We start from the raw sequence: 25,535 nt of genomic DNA, 5'->3' as shown, positions 1-25,535 counted from the left end.
CTGACAGCCAGAACGAATGGCTAGCATTTATTGAGTGCTGGCTGTATGCTAGGTACTCTAAGCCTATCATTTATTGAGTGCTGGCTGTATGCTAGGTACTCTACGCCTATTTGCTTATTTGACCCTCAGGATAACCTGTGGGGCTGAGGCTCTGCTAAGCCTCTGAAGAGGGGGAAGGGAGCTGGCTCCGATCTCTCGGCTGACAAAGGACGGAGTCAAGAGTCAAACTCGGGCTGCCTGGCTCCTGCGTAGGCCCCCTTCACCCAGCGCTCCACTGCTTCCACTCTCTGGTTTTTCCCGATGGGCAGGTGGCGCTGAGCGTGCGCAGCCGCGTGCTGGGAGCATCAGAGAATGTCAGGAAGAGGAGAGGAGGACAGGAGCCTGGTGTGTGTGAGGACAAATGCCGTGCAGCTGAAGGAGAGAGCTTGTCGCCCCAGGAAGGACAGTGCTCACAGCTGAGAGGTAAAGACATGCCATCTGATGGATGGCAGAAAGCAATTGTCACCATGGGGAACGGGAGAGAATATGCAGCACCCCACTGGGGCCCGGTGGCACCGGGAATGACTGACAGGCAGAAGGAAGGGAAGGCGCAAATCTGCAAGGCGCATGTGTGCACACACGGAACGACAAATAGAAAGTTGGCAGGGACGCAGACAGGCAGAGAGACAAAGACACAGAGTGACATGCCCAGAGCCTCCCCTCCCCAGCCCCAGCCCCAGCACCAGCTAACTGGGCAGATGCGTATCGCAGAGCAACAGAGACAGACGGGGCCCCACTGATCGGGGACAGGAAGAAGGAGGCCGCGGCACACACCGGGGACCAGGCGCTCCATCTCTGGGGAAACTCGAAAATCTACGGCCAACCATCACGCAGAACCTGAGAACAATCTGGTGTGCAGCCCATTAAATTCTGAAACCACTATGATCTAAGGGTAGCTACCACCAGGAACCCTCAGGATAAAGAATAAAGTCCTTTCTGTTCCTGTGTGACAAGTCCTATATTTGAGCAACTTCCCTCAGAAGTGATACTTGCCCCATGGATACTTGGATACTTGATCCATTGCCCCTCCCTCCTTCCTTCCCTTGCTATCCTCCGGCTCGTCTGGAACACTCGTCCACCCATCACCCAATGAGTACTTCTTATTTGTTGGAACCCAGCGCTGAGAGGACAAGAGGTGATCCAGGAAACAAGGGATAGGGAGGGAGGAGCTTTTCCATTCCCAGAACTTTGCTGTCCTGTAGATACGGTAGAGATGGTATGATACAAGGATCCCAAAGACATATGACGATGGTCTCCCATGGCTGCGTCAGACTGATGCCCTTATGATGTACATGAGTTATAAAATCAAGGTCCACCTCGGTCTGTCTGTTCACATCTGTCAAGCTCCTGCCGGGACAGACAGTTGGCTAGAGCCTCCAGTGAGATTTGCAGACCCACCTGACCCTCTTCCAAAGCTCTCTGAACCACCTCGTCATGGCCACACTACCTCCCCTACCCCCGCCCCCAGATTTCTGGAGAAGGGACGAATCTGTCAATCCTTGATGAAAAATAAGTCAAGTTCCATAAGTTGCCCAATCACTCCACCAGTCGGACCACCGGGAGTCCAGACACCTGGTCTACAGCTTCTGCTCCTTGTGAAAGGGTGTAGGGGGCAGGGCTAGACCGGATTCTAGGAGGTCAGGTGACCCATCTGCCTGCTTCCAGAACAACACACAAGCCATTCTGGGGAGTGAATCTTTGAAGACCTCCGAAGTCTTCACAGCTTCCTTTATGTTCTCTGGGGCCTGGTGGTCTTGCCATCCCCCTCTTGCAACACCCGCCCCCTGCCTTCCATTTGGCTTCCGTGGGGATGGAGAGTGCTGGCCGCCATTTTCTGCATATCAATTTCTGTGACCACCCTTGAAGCCTTCCCTAGAGCCTTCTTTTCCAGGATGCCTCATGCTGGCTCAGTTCCTCACTGGCCTCTGACAGGCCCTCTGAGGAACATCGGGTGAACTCTGTTTTGAGAGCCCTTCCAGGAAGGGGGCTGGCCCCAAACAGACAGGTGGGTGGAGAGGTGCCTCTCTCTCATGACAGTGCCATGGCTTGTCCACACTGCCCTCTCCTCCTGCTCCTCTAGGAGGAGGCTTCCCATGGTCGTTGAGTGGTCCCTGGGCTCTGACATCTTGTCCTCAGAGAAGCTGAGTGGGGTGTCTGACTACCATGCTTCCCACCCACCTGCACCCGTCCATGGGCTCAGATGGTTAAGTGTCCACCTTCTGCTCAAGTCATGATCCTGGGGTCCTGGAATCGCACCCCCCCCCGCCCTAGGGGCAAGTACACTGCCCATCCAGGGCCTCTCCCTGGGCTCTCTCCCAGGCCTCCGCCTGTCCTTTCCCAACTCTGACGCAGTCTACCGAATTGTTGGTTCAAAAATCCACAGAGCGACAGATTCTTGCTCTGGCCTGCGTGTTGTGTGCAGGTCCCTCCTTTCCTGCCACTTCTTTATCATCCTCAACCACAGTTCCTTCTTCTCCCAAGCTCGGGACACATCAGAGTTCCAATCGTTAGGCCATTCCCGCTCCGGCAACACACATCCAAGCCAAGACAAGAGGCCCAGAAATGGAAAGGTGAAAGGCAACAGGAAAAGGGAGAAGAGTGTTCTGTGTTTTTAGGCCACTGGTTTCCACCAGCTGCAACCTCACTTTTTATTTTATTTCATCCTATTTTTATTTCATTTCATTTTAAATGTCAGATGCATTTTGGAAAAGAAATGGGGGTATTATGTTTTATTTGATGCTCCAGCCATCTGAAATTTTCAGCTGAGTTGCTGATTATCCAAGCGGTGAGCTGGTAAAAACTGGTTAATTTCCCACCTCGGCTTCCTGACGGGTTTGCTCTGGCTCCGGGGCACGGTGGGCAGATGCCGCCACGTGAGAAGCCTCGGCCAGGAGCATGCCACTGCAGGGCGGGCTAGGTTGTCCTGCAGCCCGTGAGACCCAGGGCTGGCTCCAGGGCGAGGAAGAAATGCTAGTGAGCTGGCAGGAATGGGGGAACCCCAGCAAAATGCACAGAGAGCCCCTCCAGGTCTGGCACGGCCCTCTGCAGCGCAGCGTTCCTCAGGGAGCCAAGGACTGTGCTGATGCCATATGGTAGGAGTGAGGAGAGTGGGAAGGTAGGGGCTGAGCACCGTTTCCTGAGAGAAAATGCAAAAAGCAGAGACAAGTGCTGGCCAAGGGCAGGCTGTAGGGGCAAGTCTTCTAGCTGGCTGCCCAGAATCTGGGGCCTGGCTGAGCTCTGAACAAATGTGGATGTTGCATGGGCAGATGAAGGTGGCTCCTGGGTGGGGCCCCACCCCTCTCAATCACTGTTGCCACTTACTCTTCAAAATCCTTCTGGGCTCCAAGTCTGTCCATCAGCATTTGGAACTGGGTCTCCTCATCTTCATCCGTGTCGCCCACGTGCTCTTCCCCTCTGGACTGATACACCTTCTCTTCCTGGAGCCGGGCCACCTGTTCACCTGCCTCTTCCTGACCCGGCTTATTCTGGCTGAAGAAGAAGTGACCTGGGGGATACACGGCACAAGGATCTGAATCGGGCAATCCCTAAATACTCACCCAGGAAGACCTTATCCTTCTTAGTTGCCGGAAATCACCGGAGGCTCATTTGAGAGAAGAAAAGGGGAGCTCCCCCGACCACTACAGCATACATTTTGGACACCGTCTCTAGGGTTTGGGGACTTTGTCACTTCCATGGGATTCTGAGACATGCTAGAGCCCGGGAATGGATGTCAGTGTTACGGCACCTTTGTGGTCCTCAAACCTTTGAAGTCTGGCTTAGAGCTCATGTCTTCCTTGATTTCCTCTCTACACAACCAGAGCCTCCCCTCCATCGACCTCCAGCAGCAGCCTGATTGCTCCATGACATCGTCGAGCCATTCCCACCACCAGGACCACGGTGGTCCACGTTTACAAGTGACTCTGCAACTCTGGATGCGCCTTCTCCATACTCACACTGCCTGTAACACACGGCAGTCTGTCTTATGCTCTTGAGGTGACTGCAAGCCCCTAGAGCTCAGGAGGAGCCTCGGGTTCTTCTGGACAAACTCTATGGTACTTCGTGTAAGGCAGATGTGTGGTGAAACTTGTTTATTGACCCATACTGGTCCCTGCTCTGATCAATATCTGATCAATATCTGATCAATATCTCATCAGATGGTGTATCTGGATCATCGATCTTTTTTGTGAATCTCTGTTCTCCTTCCTCCTGGGTACCTTAAGAATGACTGCTCTATTCAAACCCTCTAGAAATTCCTCTGGTGGTGGGCTCCCCTCAACCTGGAAAACTCAGCCAGACCCAGGTTGAAATGAACCAGGCAGCCATCCCACTGTGTTGTGCACTGGTGTCATCGAAAGAAAAGGAGATGTAGAGGCTGGAAATCTCATTTTGGTTCCCCCTTTTATGCCAAACTTGCCCTTCTCAGGTGGTAGGGGATCGGGCCGTGACCGTGTAGTGGGCACGGAGAGAACAGTGGTACAAACAGCCCACATGGACACAGAAAGGAGGCCCAAATAATCCAGAGCCTGGAAACTTCCGGAGGGCAAGGAAGCCTGGGCTATACAGACCACAGATCTGGCAGTGGATGCGGGAACCTCTCACAGCTTTAGGTAGATGAATACCCTGGGGCCCCAGCACCCACTGGAACTTACTAAATCCAGTGGTGAACTCCTCTGGCGTCAGAAAGCCATTGCCATCAGCATCCAGGGCGTCAAATACGTCCTCCAGTTCCTCCAGGCTGAGTGGTAACTCTTCATGGAGCCTCTGCAAACAATCCAGACTGCGGTGGTCAACATTCAGATCATCAGGGAGGGCTGCCCTGGAACTGCAGAGCTTGCTACCGGAAGGGTCTAGAGTTGGCCCTGTCCTACAAAGACCCCGTTACCGCCCTTCTCTCTCCCTTGAATGCTTTGACTATTTATTGGGTGCCTACTGGTGTGCAAGGCAGTTTGCTAGATTTATAAATATGTGTTTATCAATAAGTTTATAAACAGGTGTATTTGTATTTAATTCTCATGACAATCCTTTAGGTGGTCATTATTATCTCACCTTATAGATGAAGAGTGAGGTTCAAGTTCCCTGCCCGAAGGTCCCCCAGCCTATAAGTAACAATGCCAGGAGTCAAATCCAGGTCTGACTCTGAAGCTGGCCCTCCTCACAACCATAAAGGATGGAAAAGGTTCAGAACTGACTCCTGTGGTAGGATAATAGCTGCGTGACATGGTGTCAGGTGAAACAAGGGAGTAAACGAAAGAACAGGCCCAGTGCATGTGCAATAAAAGGTGGTAAAGAGGCAGAGAAGCTGAGAGAGACAGAGAGATCCACTGACCCACTAAGGCCTCTCAGCAAGGGAATGACAGAGGAGTGAGGCTTCACTGTCAGTCTTCCCTACTCTCCCCACGCACCCCCTGCCGCCCCGCCATGCCAGCAACCCTGCTCGGATGTGGGTAGGCTTCACACTCTCAGAAGCCTTCCCTGATGGAGGCACTCACAATCCCCGGGCCCCAGCATCAAGTCTGTCAGTTTCTGTGGACACACATTTCGATCCTTTAGCTCCGAGGGGATGCTGGGTAAGCCCCCTTCTTCCATGGAAGTGAACCACACCTGTCACTCCAGGCTGTGCTCCCTTCTGCTTCCTACTGGTTCTCAACTAATTCCCAGAAGGATGTTAACTGCCCCTGGCTTAAGGGATCAACCCCCACAAGACCATGTGTGTTCTAAAGGGGAATTGGACAAGACAGTGTGCAAGGAAGTTATAAATCAACACCGAAGCTGAATCCTGGCCTGACTAGGACCACACAGGATGGGAGGGCAGGGACCAGCTGCTGGGACGAGGAGCCAGTGGTTGAGTTCCTGATGCTTCCCTCTGGCCTTCTGCCTGATGTGCTGTGGCCCCAGGCCAAGGCTTATTTGCATCATTGAAGCGAGTGTTCTCTTAGACCCTAATAACCTAAGTCTCCAAACGAGGACTCCCCAAGGGAGTTCATTATGGCCCAGCTGACCCTCCCCCTTCCTCCCTGTTACCTAAGGGACAGCTACACAAAATTGCCCTCATGCAAGTGACTGACAGCTGAAGACAAGGAACACGGGGCTGTAGGAAGGAAGATAAATACCCATCGGAACAATGAAAACGAGCTGGCAGGTGTGAAAGCCCATAACATAACTTGCAAGAACACTTGGCTTGATCCTATGGCAATCTTCTAGCCCATAAGCCATAAGGTCTAATTTGGCAGGTCGTACATTAAGGGAGACTGCGATGCACTACAAAGTGGGAAGATAGGATGATGCGGAAGCCATTTAGGGGAACGGAATTAAATATGAATGAGTTTTTTTAGAAAGGAAGGGAGTGAGAGTGCGTGCAAAGATTCTAGAAGTGCCTCTGCTTAGCATACAGCAGAATCGCAGGCTTATCAACAATCCATAAACCAACTGTCTCAAAAGCCACAATAAGAGAATGTGGGGTGAGGAGTGAGTCAATTTTACAAGGAGGAGGCTTATTAGCTCCATTGGAAACCAAAGGCTTCACATGGGAGGGAGAGTCAAAGCCCGAGCGACTCTGGACTCTGGTTCATTCCTCCCTCCCTCCCCGCCGTCAGCCTGCGGTCGCCCAATCTGATCCATGGTGTGCTAAAGCTAGAAATGGCTGCAAGGGGGCTGCCGAGGTTGGTGGGACCCTCCTTTTGCCTTTCACCAAAACCACCCCGCATGTGGGGACCCTTCCTCTCTTTAGCTGTCATACCCCACCTTTAGGCTCCATTCCTAAGTCTAGCACAAATCCCTCCATCACCAAATCCCAGGCTCTCTGGTCTACAACTTAGGCTGGTTTCCTCTTTCTGCTGTCAGTGAAGCTGGGGAAACGATATTAGATCCTCCCTGTAGTTCTTACCCTTCCTGTGATTCTTAATCACCATAATCATCTCTTATTTATCTCTGTTCTCAGGACCTGCAAGCCATGTAAAACCAGCTCATTCTGGTCTTGTCCCTTGGGCACCTGGTGTCTACATTTTCAACTGAGGTAAGCAGAGTGAGGGGGGACAAGATGATTCATTCCACGGATCGGCTAGCCTGCAAGGCTCCAGATTTGCCTACAGTCACAGTGGAGACCAGCACTGGGATTAAAGAGTTGATTTCGCATTCAGGGCCTCAGCTAGAGTCAAATGGTCCTCTACCATGTTCTCTCTGGAATTCTTTACTGGGCATTAACCATCCCCTGCCTACCCAGCTACCACCAAAATTCTCTCTTGACAGCAGCACCATGCCCCAGGCTTCCAGAGATCCTGTTTCCTTTGTATATCCTGTTTCACTTCCATTCCCATCTGGAAAGGCGGGCAGGGGAAGGAGGAGCCATGGGGAGGAAGTCAGCTTGCCCTCTTTATGCCAACACGTCCCATGCCCACGGAGCTCTGCAGAACCCCACTGCTCCTTGCAGACCTGCTTCCCTCCACTGCCGTCAAGCTGGCTCTGAATTCCTGCCCCACTTAGGCTCTGCAGCCCCCGGAGCAGGCCAGGCTGTGTGAGTCCCCCAAACACATGTTCCTTCTTTCATCAGTCTCGGGTCAGCTTGTATTTTGTATCCTGAAAGATGCGACTAGTTGATGAATGTCTGCTCCTTCAGTGGACTGGAAGCTCTGAGGCAGGGACCCCGTTCATTTTCACTCACCATCCTGTTCCCAGGGAGCTCAGTGCTGACCCATGTGGAGCATTCAAATACTTGTTGAATGAACGAGTAAACAACTGAGTGCTAAGAGTGATGGCAGGAGACCCCGAACTCTTATCTAGGGAGCACTGGTTTGGACTCTCATGCTTCTGATTGTGACCAGGAGCACACTTGCTGATTCTTGGCAAGGTCTTGTAGATGGGACATTTTCTAGGACCTGGAACAGGAAGCAATCCTGCAACAGTGCCAATGGCTGGGACTCCCAGAACCACAGAGAAATGTTGTCTTCTGCTGTTCATCAGCCAGAGCCCCTAACCCTCCTGGCCACAAGGCCAGTAGCACGCATTTTGTGGCTGAAAATGAATGGGTGCACAGCCTCCATCACGTCTTTGGGAAACTCCTTAAAGAGAAAACCATGGGCATCCGGGTAGCTCAGTGGGTTAGGTGTCTGCCTAAAGGGGAATTGGACAAGACAGTGTGCAAGGAACCTGCTCAGGTTGTGATCTCAGTGTCCTGGGATCAAGTCCCGAGTTGGGCTCCCTGCTCCCTGCTCGACGGGGAATCTGCTCCTCCATCTGTCCCTCCCCCTTGCTTGTGCATCCTCTTTCTCTCTCAAATAAATAAAATCTTTAAAAGAGAGAGGGAGAAAGAAAGAGAGAAAGAGAGAGAGAACCAGAAGAAATCCAACTTTACAGCCAGAATTAAAGTCTCCCTCCTTTGGAGGCTTCTATGACATCCTGTTCGGATCTCCATCTCAGCACCAACCATTCTCTTCTCATACCAAACATCTTCAGGATGCAAATTCGAGGTACAAGAGATGAAATCTACCTTTAAAGCTTTGTGCTTTCACGTGTTTCATTCAGGCTGTTTGGTGTAGCCTAGGGTTTCTTAACCTCCGCCCTATTGAGATCTTGGAATGCTTCCTTCTTTGTTGTGGCATGGAGGGTGGTTGTTCTGGGTATTATAGGATATGCAGCAGAGGCCAGTAACACCTTCCTCCTTGGTGGTTTCAGTTGAAAATATCTCCAAACATCACCAAATGTTCTCTAAGAAGCAAAATGGCCCCAGTGATGTGGACCAGACACAAACAAACACAGCACCAGCTGGGGACGAGTGGACGGCTCCTTCTTGAGCATGAGCGCCTTTTCCTTATCTCCAAGGAAGCATAAGACAACTTGCACTTAAAATCAACGTATGATGGTTTGGCTGTTCTAGAAAATAGTATTGTGGTTCTTCAAAAAATTAGAAATAGAAATACCCCGTGACCCAGCAATTGCACTTCTGGCTACATCCCTAAAGCACTGAAATCAGGGACTCCGAGTACTTCACACCCTTGTTCATAGCAGCGCTATTTTCATGCAAGGGCATGAAGCAACCCAAGTGTCCACTGAGGGAGGAAAGGACGAGCAACATGCAGTATTCAGACAGGTACAATGAACTATTAGCCAACCTTACAATGGAAGGAAATTCTGAGCCTTGCTACAACATGGATAAGCTTGGAAGACATCACGCCAAGTGAAATAAGCCAGTTGCAAAAGGTCAGATACTGTGTGACCCCACTTATACGAGGAACTTAGAGTAGTAAAATTCATAGAGGCAGAAAGTAGAACGGTGGTTGCCAGGAGCTGCGGGCAGGAGGCAACGGGAGTTAGTGTTTAATGGGCACCGAGCTTCCATCTTGGAAGATGCTGAGAGTTCTAGAGATGACGGTGGTGAAGGGTGCATAACTTGAATGTGTTTAATGTCATCGAGCTGCACACTATAAAGGGTTAAGATGGTAAATTTCATGTGGTGTGTACTTTGCCACAATTTAAAAAAATCACAGTGCGGAGGACATCAAGGACTGCGATGAGACATGGGGCGCGAGTCCCCACCTCGCTCTCCCAACACACATGCGTGCACATTTACGGAGGGGTTTCCAGGTCCCAGTCTCAGGGCCAAGTGCTCTCATGCACACACTCATTTAATTCTTTTCTGATGCTGGGAGGCACTATAAATAATTCACAAATGAGGAACTATGGCCCCGGGGGCTTAAGAGACTCACACAAATTCACATACCACTACTACGTGAATTTGCAGATTCAGGGTTAAAACTTGGTTCAATTTGCTCTAAAAATCCTAGAAAGTCTTTTTGTTAACCTAAACCAGGAACCATGTAACTTTTTCTGTAAAGAACTAGATAGTACATATTTTAGGCTGGGTCTGGGCCTGGGTCCTTGTCACAGCTCTTCAGCTCTGCCATTGTAGCACAAAGTTGCCGGGGATGCTTTGCAAATGAAGGAGCAGAGCTGCATTCCAATAAAACTTTATTTGCACAAATAGGACCTGTTTGGTTGGTTTGCCAACTCCTAGATGATTTTTAACAGTTTGGCTAGTCTAGGAACTCTAGGCAGTGTTGGGAGGCAGGTACCTGGCCTTGGTAAGTCATCATTTCACTTGGAAAAATCAAGGAAACAGAGATTTTGAGGCTCTAGGTTTCTTCAGAGAGATCTCCTGCCCATGCTGACCCCGTCTCCCTCTCTGGGCTGAAAGAGTTCTTTCATGCCCTCCAACCTGGCTTCTCATGTCTCTCTGTCCCTTGGAGGCTGGACTGACTTCTGCTTGGGGCCCTCAGCCTCATGACTCTGCTTGTCTAGGACTGTAGTAGACTTCACTCCACAAAGCAGCCTTCACCCCAATTCTGCCCTGGAGTAATCCCCATGAAACCCAGAGAGGTTCTTCCTAGAGGATGGAGGGAGATTTCTCAAACCGCTGCCTCCAGTCTGTTCACACAGGCTGGTTCTGCCATCCACCGACCCTATGGTAGAATGTCTGCACCTGGGGCCTGAGCCTAAGGCTAGCACCCCTGCCCTCCGTGCAGCCTGCCTCGGGTCCCTCCAAGTTGCACCAGGGTCCTCAAAGGAAAAAGCTTCTCCTGGACTCTGCTCCTATCCTTCTGTGGTCCCTGCTCTACCCGAGTGGGCTGACTCCATACTGTCGGGGCTCAGACACTGTGGCAGTCTTGTAGAATGGGCTTGTTCCAGCTCTGCTTCTCCACCCACTTCGTCTAGCCCTTAGGTTGGCCCTGCCAGGTAGCTCGTGGCTTCTCCTTCCTTGAGAGCCATTCCTTGCTTCAGAGGGCTTTTCCTGGTGGCTGGATGTGTGTGTGTGTGTGTGTGTGTCTGTGTGTGTGGGTGTGTCTTCTGAGCTCTTCTCCCAGTTCCCATGAGGCTGGGCTGGGAGCTGAGGGTGAGCAAGGTGGTGGCAGCCAGATCTGAGGAGCTGGTCATCAACCAAAGTGGGGTGACCTCCTGGCAAAGCAGCTTTGTGCAGGAGTGATGGGCAACAGACAGATGCCTGGAGGTTATGCCCAGGTGGACCAGGGGGCACACAGAGTTACCACAGAGAGCCCAGGATGGCTAGGAGTGGGTTATGATTCTCCCCGTATTTCTTTCCAGCCCCTCTTTCCCCACCAGAACAGCAGCAGAACTGCTCTTGATGGCACTTTCTCAGCCAACAGAACTAAACATTACAAATGCTTCACTGTCCACAGTACATAGAAGCTTCGGGGAAAAAAAGAGATGGTAGGAAAAAATGCCACGGATGCCAGGTAGGAGGTCTCTTCCCTTCTCCTGCCTGGGTCGGGAGCAAGGACCGAGGAGGAATGCAGCTGAGTCCGTATCTCTGAAACTCCACGTTTATTTCAGCTTGATCCTTCCAGGATCCTGGTCAATCCTTTCAGCTTGACCTTCCAGGTCAAATACAAAGGATGTCTTACAATTTACACTTTATACCTTAAATTTACCACACCTCTTCCTCCCTTCATTAAAAAGTGGGCTTCAGTGGGCTTAACTGGGATATATCCAGAGCAAAGTGCTGAGCTGCACCAGGCATGTGGCCCAGAGCTGACCCTTGGCAAATGCGAATTCCCTTTTCTTTTTAGAAGGGATCATCAAAAGTTAAGCATGCCATTAAAACTGCCACCACCAGCCACCACAACCGCAGACCTATGAAGGCGATTACAAAGTTCACAGACAGGGTATGTCAGATCAAGATTTCCTCAAAGCACATTGAGTCTGACTTTCCATGGGGAGTGCGATTTGGGGAATGAGTTCCAGTGACAGAAATACACTGGGGGGTCAACTACTGAAAACAAGGGTGTTCTGAGCTCACTTGCAGGCTAAGCGGGCCCCATCCTCCAGGTCTTTTCCCTCAATTTGTGCAGCTATTCTATGGTGGAAGAGTTCTGGGAGCACCCGAAGCCTGAAAACACCATCCTGTGGGGCCCAGGAGAGAAAGACCAGCTGCCTTTCTGCCAGGTCACCAGCTCAGCTCTTCACAGCTCCCAAGTGTGAGCCCACACGGGGCTGGAGCCCACTAGGGTCTACAGTCCCCTGCCCATACTCAGCATATTCTGAAAAGCTAAATTTTAAAAAAGGAAGCTTGACCACTGCAAGACTTCCCTTCCAACAGCTCGGCTATGTATCCCTTCCCCACTCCCCGAAATGCTCTTGACCAAGCAAATGATGGGAAGGCTGGGGAAGGGCTGCTCGCAGCCTGTTCTGGTTGAGGATGCATTTTATTTACTCATGTCAGTTGAAATCATGACTGCAGCATGAAGGACTTAAGTAAGACCCCAGAGTAAGCTTTTGACACGAATGGTAGAAAGGCACTAGATGAGAGGTTGGCAAAACTAGGCCCCCGAGCTATACATCGGACCCACCACCTGGTTTTTTTTTTTTTTTTTTTTTTTTATGGCCATGGAACTAAGAATGGATTTTATATTTTTATTACATTTTTTAATTCAAGTATAATTAACATACCACGTTGTCTTAGTTTCAGGCGTACAATATCATGTTAAATGGTTGAAAAAAGAAGCAGAATATTTGGTGACACATGAAAATCATGTGAAATTCAAATTTTAAGGGTCCATTAATAAAGTTTTATTGGAACAGAGCTGTGCTCATCTGTTTACATGCTGCTTGTGGCAGCTCGAGGAGCAACATGGTGTTGAGCGGTCATGGCGGTGCTCACAGCCCACAGGATCTCGAATCCTTACTCTCTAGCCTGTTACAGAGAGTTTGCTGAGCGCAGTGCCAGGCAATGGTGTGCACTGGGGTTCGGCAGTATCTCTCTTGGGACCTACTGACAAGGGGCTGAGTGCGGTGGGCGTGAGGGCGAGGGTCAGATAAGAGGAGCTCCAGAAGGGCCTTCCTCTCCGGCCGTTGCATCTGTCACTGGGTCTGCTCCGAACGCACACACAGCACCCTGGCATAGCTCGGGGCTCTGTAGTGAAGCCACAGGCTGGTGCCTTTCCACTTTGTCTCCAAAGGTTCTCCTCCATTGTCTTACTCAAGTCCCTTATGATGCTGTCGCCATTTCCCACAGTCCTGGGAGTTACTGAGACAGAGAGGGAAAACAATCTCGGGGTCTGATGGCAAGCAAAGGCCAGAAAGGGAGTGAACCCAGGAGATCTGGCTCCCAGCAGAGTTTGGTCTAATGCCTCCTTCCAGGGAAGAGTAGACAGCCTCTTTTTCTGCCCCTTAACCCAAGACCCATGCCATTTGGCATTCCAGGTGGGCAGGGCTCTTACCTGCATGTCCCTCCTGGCGATGAAGCCCTTGCCTTCTGTGTCACAGGTCTGAAAGAATTCCCATGCCTTGCTCCGCAGTGCCACCTCGACAGGACCCAGGCAGGCCCCACTCTCCTTTGCACCCTGGCCAGGTCTCTGGGGTCTAGAGACGATTCTCCTGTCAGGGGTAGCCATCCGGGTTTGTCAGTTTCTTCAAGTCCTTGCAGAACCTGAACACAGAAGATGAGAGAGACAGTGGATGTGGTGTGGATGGAGTGAGGGTACCTGCCTCTCTTAGCAGCCACCTCCTCATTAGCAGCTCAGGACAAAGGGGAATGTGCTGTGATCACACAGAGATCAGCCAGCCCATCAGAGAAAGAAGAGGGGGGAAAAGAAAACAGACATTTCCAGATTGAAAGGAGGTGGCTGGGTAGAGGAAGCCTGAAAACAATTTCTCCCCATTTAAACTGACAGCACAAAACAGACCCTGCTAGACGAGCACCATTTATTGAGTGTTCAGTCGGAGGCAGGCACCAGGCCTGCCTGGTCTTCTATACACATTTTCTCACTTACTTCTCACATCCTTCTGAAATAGATATCATCATCATCCCGTTATTGATGCTCAGACATTGGAGTGACTTGACCAGGGCCAAAGAGCAAGGTAATGCAAAAAAGGAGATTTAGATCCAAGCTCATTGAACGTGGATTTGCTCTTAATCCTATATTGTCCTGACCCTTCAGCACTCCCAAGGGTGGACAACCCTCCTCACTCAGATGCAGCATCTTCTAGGTCATTCACAATCAACAAGCTCGTGGTGAGCCCCTAGCTCATGCTGCAGACCTCCTTGGGGTCTGTGAGCCTGCAGATGAGAGCTGACAGATGGAAGTGTGCCAGGCCCACAAGGAGCTACCTGTTCTCCTGGACTTGCCAGGTGTAGTTGGGGGACACCCAGGGCTGTCTCCAGCCAACACAGAATCACAAATCCTATGCACTGATCTGATTTTGAAAGCCCCTCCAGAAGTCTTTTCAAGGGGTGCATTGTGATGTGATGTTATAGAAGAAGGTTTGCAGAAACCTACTTCTGGTCTGGACTCAGCCGCTTAGATGACCTTGAACAAGTCTGTACCTGTCTGGTCTCTGTTTCCTCATCTGTGTAATGACAAGACTGGACCTGTTGTATTTAAGGTCCCTTCTACCTCTGTCTGTGAGTTTATGAAACTTCAACTGAAGAAATTGTTCTTAATACAAAAATTGGGTTAATATGATGAAAGGCAATATCACAGTCCTTGGAGTTTTCTATCTCAAGACTTTCTGGAAGTAGGCTAGGTCCACATTTTCAGTATTTGATAGTATTTGAATATTAAAATACAGATACACACTATAATGCACTTAGAGGAAATGCAGAAAATGAAGTTCTAAATTGTGTCTCTTGTGCCATGCTCAGAAAAAAGATGGAAAAGTCACTGCATCAGCAGGGGAATTTGTCTGATTATCTGAGCCCAGGAGTCTGGCTCAGTTACACCATAAGTCCAAAGTAATCTATGATTGCAGTCAACATTTTCCACCTGCCAGATGTGTCAAGAGCTGTGGGCCCAGAACTAGAAGATGACTCCTGGTCTTAGGAATGCACTGTGTGAAGCAGAACCCAGATAAGGTACAGCAGACTTCATCTTCTCTTTCCATCTGGCAGGATGATGGGCTCCCATCGGACTCCTCTGACCAGCCGCCCCTCTCCTTGGGAACTGCGTGTTTCTCTTCATCCCTACAAAGTGTGAACTGCCCATTACCTAATCATAGACAGATTTAACATTCTTACTCTCTCTTCCCCAGAGGGAACTAACTGCCTTAGTTACCAGTCCCAAGAGAATGGGGTTGTTTCTGTTTAGCTTATGTATATTGCCCAGAACATCTACATGCAACTCTGAGCTTAGGAAGGGCTTTGGGATAATAACAATGGTAACATCTGAGCTTCTGTAAATGCACAGCATGAGCAGAGTTGTCTATGTCTTCCTGCTACCTAGCCAGGACCATCTCAAGGTCTTTGCCATCCAGTAGTCCCTACCCCATTGCCACCTGCTGTTCTCAAAAGACTGGACTAATAACACCTCTCATTCCTTGAGGATTTTCTCTTGCCAGCCCCTTAACATACTTCATCCTGATAGAACCTGATATCTCTCTGTAAGGTAAGTATGATTAAAATTCTCATCATACAGATGAGGAAACTGAGTTTGGGAAAGGTTAAACAACTTGGATCAAGGTCTAGTATAATTAGAGACCTTTACCTATACCACATTGCCCAGCTAGGCCTTACTCTTAATGGTCTGTCACCAACAGATGGTAACCTAAATCACCTCCCAGGAACATGTTCATCATTTTAACATTTATCACTCATTCCTTCACTCATCCATTCATGTTTTTCACTCATTCATTCTCATCTATTGATTACCCTGTAGCAGGCTCTGAGCCAACACTGAAAAATGGAAACACAAAGAAGACATGGACCCCCCCCCCCCCCCGTTAATGAATGTGCTTCCAATGGTGGGATTTCAGTCACAGTAACAGGCAGTAAAGGAGGGTATTTTGGGTTAGATCCAATCTCCCTCAAAATAAGACTACATAGCAATGTGAGCTTAAGTAAGCTCCTGAGCCATTCTGGGCCTGGCAATTAATAGGGGTGATCAGTCAGTTCTACGTCTGACTATCTCTGGCTCTCTGCCTTCCCTAACCCATGTCACAGATGATGTGTGGCATGAGACAGCCAATCTAAGAGTTCCAAAGCACCAGCTGTAAGCAATGCCTAGATGGGCACCAAGTCTTTTTTGATGTTAACCCCAGTTGCTAGCCCAGAATAAGGTAAATGGTAGCTCCTCATTGATTGTCTGTTGAATAAAGGAAGACCAATTTTTGGCGGAATTCTTTGCAGGGATGCCCCAAAACATTTCTGTTTCAATCAGAGAGCTCTATAGGTGGGATTTTTATCTCATAAAGATTAAGTTCAGGCTTCCAGTTCCAGAAAAGGTGGAGTAACAGGGACTGCATTTACTTTCCCAACTGAAATAATAAAAAATCCAAACAAAATAGATTTTTAAAAAATGCTTTTGAAGACACTGGCCATCGGGCAATGAAGGACAATGAGCCTTCGGCAGGGTCAGGACTAGGCTAAGCTAATGACTCTCGGTACTAGCCCTGTACTTGCATAACTCTGCGAGTGTCTTCTTAAGGTTGAGACACCTAAGATTTAAAGAGATTTAAAGAGAAATCCATTATGAAAACTGTGTATCAGAGAGCAATTATCTTCTTAAGTTTTGTACCCTAGGGCCCTTACTCATCTCACCCTAGCCCAAAGCCTGTCTTGCGACAAATGGGAAACAAACAAAAGGCACCCTATTATTGCCTAGAGAGTTTTCAGGCCAGGACACAGGAAGGGGAAAGTCTGGCAGACTCTCCAAGTTGAGGTAACCCAACTATATGCTGTCTATAAGAAGTATAGTTTAAACATTATGACACAAATAGGTTAAAAGCAAAAGGCTAGAAAAATATATACCATGTTAATATTAGTCAAAAGAAAGTTTGCATATTAATATCAGGCCCAGTCTATTTTAGAACAAAGAATATTAATGAAAATTAAAAAATAATTCACAATGACAAAGAAGTCAATTCATCAATATGATAATAATAATCCTAAATACTTATCACATAAAAACAGGGCTTTAAAATGCATGAAGCAAAACAGATAGAAATGTAAGGAGAAATAGACAAATCCACAGTCCTACTCAAAGACTTTAATATCTGCCTATCAATAACTAATAAAACAAGTAGATTGAAATCAGTAAAGATACAGAAGTAAACAACACTTTCAATCATCTTGACCTAATTGACATTTGTAGAATACTCTATCCAACAAAAGCTAAATACACTTTCTTTTCAAGTGCACATGCAGTATTTACCAAGATGGTCCATATCCTGATCCATAACACAGTTTCAATAAATTTTAAAGGATTCAAGTCATATAAGCTACGTACTTTAACCACAGCGAACTGCATTAGAACCAATAACAGAAAGACCTCTGGAATATCCCCAAGTATGTGAAAACTACATAACATACTCCTAAATAACTCGTGGGTCAAAGAAGAAACAGAAAGGGAAATGAAAAAGTATTTTGAACTAAGTGAAAATAAAAGCACAATATATCAAATTTGGTAGGTTATTGCTAACATAGTACCCAGGGAAAAAAATTATCTCACACGTATAAGAGAAGAAAGATCTCAAATCAATGACCTCAGCCTCTACCTTAAGAAACTAGAAAAAGAAAAGCAAATTACACCCAAAGTAAGGAGAAAAAAATACTAAGTCTAAGCAGAAATCAATGAAATAGAAAACAGAAAAACAATAGAGAAAATTAACAAAAATAGAACCTGGTTTTTAAAGATCAATAAAGAGCGAAGACACGAATTGTAATAGCAGAAATTTGAGAGGTGACACATTGCAAATTCTATAGACATTAAAAGGCTAAGAGAAAGTATGAACAATCTAATGGCAGAAAATGTGACAATTTAGATGAGATGGACAAATTCCTTAAAAATCACTAAATATCAAAGATGAGTCGAGAGGAAATAAGTAGGGGCGCCTGGGTGGCTTAGTAGGTTAAGTCTCTGCATTCAACTCAGGTCATGATCCAGGGTCCTGGGATCAAGCCCTGAACTGGGCTTCCTCTTCAGCAGGAAGCCTGCTTCTCCTTCTCTCATTCCCCCTGCTTGTGTTCCCTCTCTTGCTGTGTCTCTCTCTGTCAAATAAATAAATCCTTAAAAAAAAAAAAAAGAGCAAATAGGTAAAATGGGTAACACAACTAAAGAAATTAAACAGACAGTGACAACCCTTCCTACAAGAAAACTCATGGACCAGATAGATGGCTGTATTGAAGAATACTACAAATATTTAAAGAATAATTAATACTGGTTCTATGCAAACTCTCCAGAAACCAGAAAAATATGACATACTTCCCAACATACTCCATGAGGCGAGGATTACCTGCTACCAAACCTGGACAAAGACATTACAAGAAAAGAAAAAGGCCAATATCCTTCATGAACACAGATGCAAAAATTCTTCAGGAAATTTCAGCAGATTGAATCTAACACTCATATATAAACAGAATAAATACATCCTGACCAAGTGGAGTTCTAGCCCAGGAATGTGAAAATGGTTTAACATTTGAAAATCAACAATGTAATTCATCATCTTAACAAATTAAAAGAGATAACCCTTATGATCATCTCAGTAGATGCAGAAAAAGCATTTGACAAAACCCTACATCCACTCCTGTGGGAACTCTCAGAAAACCAGGAATAGGAAGGAGTTTGCCCAACCTGAAAAAGGAGATCTACAAAAAACAACAGCTGATACCATACTTAATGGTAATAAGCCAGATGCTTTTCCCCTATGATCAAGAAAAAGACAAGAATGTCTACTCTTAATGCTTCTATCTAACACTATGTTGGAGATTCTAGCCAGTCTGTTGAGGCAAGAAAAGAAATAGAAAATGACCAGATTGGGCATGGAAAAAGTAAAATTATCTTAACTCCCAGGTGACATGATTGTCTATGTAGAAACTCTGCTGAAATTCACAAAAAGTTACTAGAACTAATAAGTAAGTTTGACAAGGCTAAGAGTTACAAGCTTTCTCTACAAAAATCAATTGATTGATTTCTGTACAGCAGAAACAAAACTTAAAGTTGAAATAAAAATACCATTTACAATATCATAAAAAATACAAAATCCTTAGGGATATAGCTGACAAAAATGTATGATACTTATATACAGAAAGCTTCAAAATATTGATGAGAGAAATTAAAGAAGACCAAATCAAGTCATTAGATATTCATGTTCATGGTTTGGAAGACTCAGTACTATTAAGATGTCATTTCTCCCTAAATTCATCTCTAGATTTATCTCAATCTCAATCAAAATCTCAGCAGGCTTTTTATAGAAATTGACAAGCCAATCTAAGATTCATATTGAAATGCAAGGGGCCTAGAATGGCCAAAATAATTTTGAAAAAGAAGAACAATATTGGAAAACTAACACTATCTGATTTCAAAACTTACTATAAAGCTATAGTAATAAAGGCACTGACTATGGTACTGGCGCAAAGATAAGAAAAAAAGATAAATGGAACAAAATAGAGAATGGAGAATCCAGAAATAGATCTATATATATATATATATATATATATATATGTAACTGATTTTTTATAAGAATGCAAAGGCAATGCAGTGGAGAAAGGATAATCTCCCCAGCAAATGGGACTGGAATAATTGGATATCCATTTGCAAAAAAAGAATGTCAATGCATACCTTATACCACATACAAAAGTTGGCTCGAAATGGATCACAGACCTAAATGTAATGACTAAAAATATAAAAATACAAGTAGAAAACAGCCTTATGACCTTGGCTTAGGCAAAGATTCCTTAGGTAGAACAACAAGAGCATAATATTTCAAAAAATTGATAAATTGGACTTCATGAAAATTGAAAGTTTCTGTTGTTCCAAAGATACCATTTAAGTATAGAAAGGGAAAAAATAATTGCAAAGCATGTATCTGACAGAGGATTTTGATCCAGAATACATGAAGAACACTTAGAACTCATTACTGGGAAAACAAAGAACTCAACTTTATAAATGGGCAAAACACATGAACAGCCACTTCATCAAATAAGATGTACGGATATCAGATAGCTACATGAAAATGTTCAACGTCATTAGTCAGAAGGGAAATGCAGTCTAAAGCCATAATGAGACACTGCTACACACCTTTTAGAAGGGTTAAAATGAGGTGTACGTGGGTGGCTTAGTCGGTTAAGCATCCAACTCTTGATCTCAGCTCAGGTCTTGATCTCAGGGTCATGAGATCAAGCCCTCCGTTGAAAAGAATAGCTTTAAAAAATGGCTAAAATGAAAAGATTGATATACCAAGTCTTAGCAAAGACATGGAGCTCTTGGATGGACATTCACACACCATCAGTGGGAATGGGAAATGGTACAGTCCCTTTGGAAAACATCCGGAGGTTTCTTTAAAAAAGTCAAACAAACTTCTATCCTGCCATTCCACTCCTAAACAGTGGCCCAAGAAACTATCCTGCCATGCCACTCCTAAATATTTACCCAAGAGAATAAAAAATTCTGTCCACACAAAGACTTGTACACGAACATTCACAGAAGCTTTATTTGTAGTGGCCAAAACAACACAAATACTCATCAGCGGGTGGATGGGATAGGCGAGCAGTCACATACACACATGATGGAACGCTACTCTGCATTAAAAGGAATAAACTATTGATCCAAGCAAAATGGGTAAGTCTTGAAATTGATTATTTCAACTGTGAGCAGACAAAACAAAACAAAACAAAACAAAAACGTGGTATGTGAGCAAAAAAAGCCAGACAGAAAGAGTATGTAGTTTTTGATTCCATTTATATAAAATTGTAAAAATAAAGACTAGCTTATAGTGACAGAAAAAAGATAAGGGAGGGTGAAGAAGGGTGAAGAGAGATTATAAATGGGTAAGAGGGGAGTTTTGGGGGTGTCTTAAGTGTGATCATTTCATGGAAATATATATATGTGCATATATGTATGTGTGTACATCTGTACCTATGTGTATGTATGTCCATATACAGGTATATGCATACACACATAGATATCCATCCATACATACATATGTACATACAAATATATATCTGAACTTACCAAATTATATAATTTTTTTTTTTTTTTTTAAGAAAGAGAGAGCATGAGCAGAGTGTGGCAGAATGGGAGAAACAGAGAATCCCAAGCAGGCTCCATGTGCTGAGCGTGGACCTGGACACGGAGCCCAGCTCAGAGCCAAGGTGAGGCTCGAGCACATAACCCTGACATCCGACCTGGGCTAAAACCCAGAGTCAGATGTTCTACCCACTAAGCCACCTAGGTGTCCCTCAAATTGTACACCTTAAATATGTAGTTTTTTGTATGTCCATAGCTGAATAGATCTATTTAAAAAGAGAGAGATGATAGAGGCAGGTCAGTACCTTGTCCTATTCCCGGACTTGCAGGTCTAACCCCGCCTACTGTATCTATCCCCAGGAGCCTGATTCTTCCTTCTTTTTTTTTTTTTTTAAAGATTTTATTTATTTATTTGATAGATGGAGATCACAAGTAGGCAGAGAAGCAGGCAGAGAGAGGGGAGGAAGCAGGCTCCCTGCCGAGCAGAAAGCCCAATACGGGGCTCGATCCCAGGGCCCTGGGATCATGACCTGAGCCGAAGGCAGAGGCTTTAACCCACTGAGCCACCCAGGCGCCCCCTGATTCTTCCTTCTAAATGCAACTCCAACAAGCAGAAAATTAAGTAATTTCCCTGAGAAAATCTTCAGTCCCTTACTGTAGGGAGCTCAGTGGACTCTGCAAGTAAGAGGACGGGGCAGACCATTCATTCAGCCCCCTTTCTCTTACCCCTTCTCCCCTGGCTTGGCCTGTGATCTCTGCACAGCATCTGTGGGTTTTCCAAGGGAAACAGAAAACAAAACAACAGAAGGGCTTCTGCTTTTGTTTCAAAAATAAAATGGCAGCCATGTGACTGGCTTGGCTGTTTCATACTTGGGTGAAGCCCAGCGTTGCTCTGGGCTCAAGGCTGCACCCAGCTTTCTGCCTCGAACACTTATTAGACCAATGGACAGTACGGCCATACAGGGGAACCGGTGGGGTAGATCCCAGAAGGAAAGGGGAAATGCCATCGCCATCACAAGGGGAACTGAGTTCGATCTGAACTTGCGGACCACTCTTCTCCCTCCAGAGTGGTTCCATAAAAGCCTTTATACACAGATGGAAATAATCCAGCTCTCAAACATTTCCAGGAACATTTCCCAGATTTCCGAAGTCATTCTAGCCGCTTAGTAACTGCTACAGTCGGAAAGGTCATAGATCAAACTTAAATCCCTCCTAGAGCTTCTGAGCTAATTGCCCCCTTACTCAGGACTCGGTGGAGATGGAGGGCAGCTGGTACCCCCCACACACTGCACGCCCGCTGAGCCCTTGAAAGCAGCTACTAAATCACCCCGATCCCCCCCGAATTTCTCCTGCAGCAGGCAGTTGGGAAATCGAAAGCACAAAAGGCATCTTGGGGATCCGCTGGAATCTCTGTAATCATCCCGGCTTCAATGGAGGTGTTCTCCATACATCCAGGGGCTCAGCCATTTACTCTGAGTGGACAGAGTCAAAAGAAGTTGGGGGGGGGCGGGTGGGCAAGCAGGTGTCCAACTGCAGAGGGCGCAGGAGGGGCACGGATCAAAGCACCGAGTACTAAGATGCATAGAATGTCAGGGTTCCCGTCGCAGCCCATTTCAAGCTACCAGCAATCAGCCCTCACTGAGAAGAAATTGTGAAGCTGATGTTTCTGCACAGGGTGTCCTGATTTTCTGATCTTCCCCAGGACTGTCTGCACAGGCGATGGGAGCTGATGTCTCCTTAGGCTCTGTCCCCCCACCTCTCTCCTGCCTGAGACTTCAGGGGCACAGTCCACTTCAAATGCATCTTTTTTAAAAAAAAAAAAAAAGATTTTATTTATTTATTTGAGAGAAAGAGAGTAGTGGGGGTAGGGGGCTAATGGAGAAGCACAATCCCCATAGAGCAGGGAGTCCGGTGCTGGACTCAAACCCACGATCCTGGGATCATGACCTAAACCACTGAGCCACCTAGGTGCCCCCTTAAATGCATCTTAGTACTTGGGGAAAACATGCTGTGACCAAACCTCAGGGTTTCATAGGTGGCCTGCCCGTTATCCATGCGCATGGTCCTCCCCTCCTCCGCACAGCTCTAGGCAGACCCTCTGGTGGAACCAGGACAGTGAGGCGGGCAAATGGCTCCTTTTGGTGGGAACAAAGATGGTGCTCTGCAGGACCCCTTTCAGCACCGCACGTGCTCAAGACTAAGGATTTAAAGCACAAGAACCAGAGCAGTCTGGAAAGGGCATCTTCCCTGTGCTGCACGCCTTTGTTACCTACTTCTTGGACACAGTGCAGGGGGCCTTTGCAACAACCCCACCCCTTCTCCAACTGGCCTCTTATTGTGGTGGATAAGAATGCAAACTCCAAGGCCAGGCTGCCCACAGCACGAGCTACATGGCCACAGATACGTTTCTTAAGCTCTCTATGCCCTGCTTTCCCATCCGTAAGATGTTAGCTATAGTTATTATTTTTTTTAATTTTTTTAATTTCTTTTCAGCATAGCAATATTCATTGTTTTTGCACATTATTTTTTTTTTAAGATTTATTGTTTAGGGGCGCCTGGGTGGCTCAGTTGGTTAAGCGACTGCCTTCAGCTTGGGTCATGATCCCAGGGTCCTGGGATTGAATCCCGCATCAGGCTCCCTGCCCCATGGGGAGTCGGCTCCCTCTGACCTTCTCCCCTTTCATGCTCTCTCTCACTGTCTCTCTCTCAAATAAATAAATAAAATATTTAAAAATTTTAAAAAAAATTTATTGTTTAGTCATCCCTACACCCAGCGTGGGTCTTGAACTCATAACCCCGAGATCAAGAGCCACCTGCTCCGCCGACTGAGCCAGCCGGGTGCCCCTGATTATCATTCCTATTATGGAACTCAGGGGGCTTGCTCCCCTCCAGATCAGGAAGCCCGTCCATCAACCAGTGGCTGCCAGAGCTGGGTGGGACTTAGTGGTGTAATGTCACCCACCCAAGATCACTGGGAAGGCCACCTGCCTCATCAGCCCACATAAAGGTGCAGGTATACGGAAGGAAGCGGCTTTGGGAGAGCCTTCTTACCACTCCGCTGCCTGCTGTCGCTTATGCAACAGCTCTATCCTGCCTCCTCTTCCCTCCAATTAGGTCCAATTTCCTTGTTCTCGCCTTAAGGGAGACAGGGAACAGCTGTCTTCTACCTCCATAAAATAACTCTTCCAGGTCTGGACAACTATTATTAAACATCCCCCTTCACACGTCTCTTGCTCTATTATAAGATACATGAAAGGCCCCGATAATGGTTTGAGGTCTCTGTGAGATGGTTGCTGTTCACCCCAATTCCTCTAATAATTAGTGGTTGTAAACCACTTTGGAGATAAAAGGCATTTTATAAGAGCTAAGTCCTATTATGATTAGCTTTCCAATATTTCCTAGCTGATGTTGATGAGCACATGAAAGCCAAACACCGCCCCAGCGTGATATCGGGTGGTTAATTAGATGGAGTTCAAGGCGGCTGGTGTATATTAAAGAAACTGCTGCAAAATTTAACAACATTAAAAAAGTGCCTGCTTTCTTTCTAGCACAAACAAGCTCTTTTCAAAGGCTGTCAGGGTTGACGCCTGCGAGACAAGGGCCCGGTGAGGACCAAGAGCTCATCGACCCTCTGGGCCTGGAAGAGAAAGACACAGTGATGACACCTGACTTTGTATAAAGGTCCAGTGTCAGCAGGAGACTAGGGACCCTGTCTCATTGTATCAGGTTTGGCTATCCTTCTGTGATATGAGCAAGTGAAGTAACGCCATCCCCACTTTGCAGACGAGGAAGCTGCAAAGTGAGTTTTAGAGGCGGACGGCAGCGCGTACAGCAGGACAAAGTTGAGACAGAAGTGATGGGGTGACACTATTGAGGCCCCGCCCACATCCCCTGGGATATTTGTGCCCTTCCCCTCAGCGTCCGCATGCCTTTGCTTCTAACTCCCTGCACCTGTGCCTCTTAGAAGGCCGGCCCTTGGGCTGCAGCCCTGGCTTTGCCCACACAGACAGAGCCAGAAGGGCGCAGGTTCGCTGGTCACCTCAAAACAGTGGGAAGCCAATGACAGACTGGAGGAGAGCGTGAAAGCCCAGCGGGGACAAACTCTGAGCTGTGATTTACAGCTTAGATCACTTCTGTGGGACCAAGCTGAGGCTAGAACGCCACCTGACACGGCCCCTGGCCACTTCTCTCTTGTCCTGCTTCCCACCCTTAACTACGTTGTCCCCGGAGCATTGCCTTAATTCCATCAGCTTGCATGTGAGTCCCCCTCTCAGGATCTGCTTCTGGGGAACCCAGACTAAGATGACTCCCAACTCAGCATTCATGAGAACATTAAATACATTCTCCCAGGTCTCCTCAATTCCAAACCTTCCTTTCCAGACCTCCATGGATATCCATGGATCTCTGTGTCCGGCCTCCCCTCCATCCCACGCCCCCGCCGCCACCAAGGCCCTTTACTCTCAGAGTCTCGGTTTTCCTTGGGATTGTGATGTCCTAACTGCTTCTAGAAAAACTAACCTCTGGGCTCTC

At 47.1% G+C, this 25,535-nt stretch overlaps 1 protein-coding gene across 5 annotated transcripts in view; it reads right to left on the bottom strand.

Annotated features, from left to right (window-relative positions):
* Positions 1-25,535, bottom strand: part of CRACR2A (calcium release activated channel regulator 2A) — a 130,603-nt gene that overhangs the window by 68,619 nt on the left and 36,449 nt on the right. For all 5 annotated transcript variants that reach the window (XR_009404874.1, XM_059403787.1, XM_059403786.1 and 2 more), the window contains 3 exons: positions 13,266-13,474; positions 4,689-4,800; positions 3,361-3,544 (listed from right to left, as the gene is read on the bottom strand). Coding sequence is in view for 4 of the 5 variants with exons in the window: in XM_059403787.1 (XP_059259770.1) it covers positions 3,361-3,544; positions 4,689-4,800; positions 13,266-13,439 (470 nt within the window). In the remaining variant the exon portion in view is untranslated. The remainder of the gene's footprint in view (positions 1-3,360; positions 3,545-4,688; positions 4,801-13,265; positions 13,475-25,535) is intronic.

The sequence above is a fragment of the Mustela nigripes genome, chromosome 6 (assembly GCF_022355385.1).
Source record: "Mustela nigripes isolate SB6536 chromosome 6, MUSNIG.SB6536, whole genome shotgun sequence".
Classification (NCBI taxonomy): domain Eukaryota; kingdom Metazoa; phylum Chordata; class Mammalia; order Carnivora; family Mustelidae; genus Mustela; species Mustela nigripes.
This window is presented reverse-complemented; position numbering and strand designations above follow the sequence as displayed.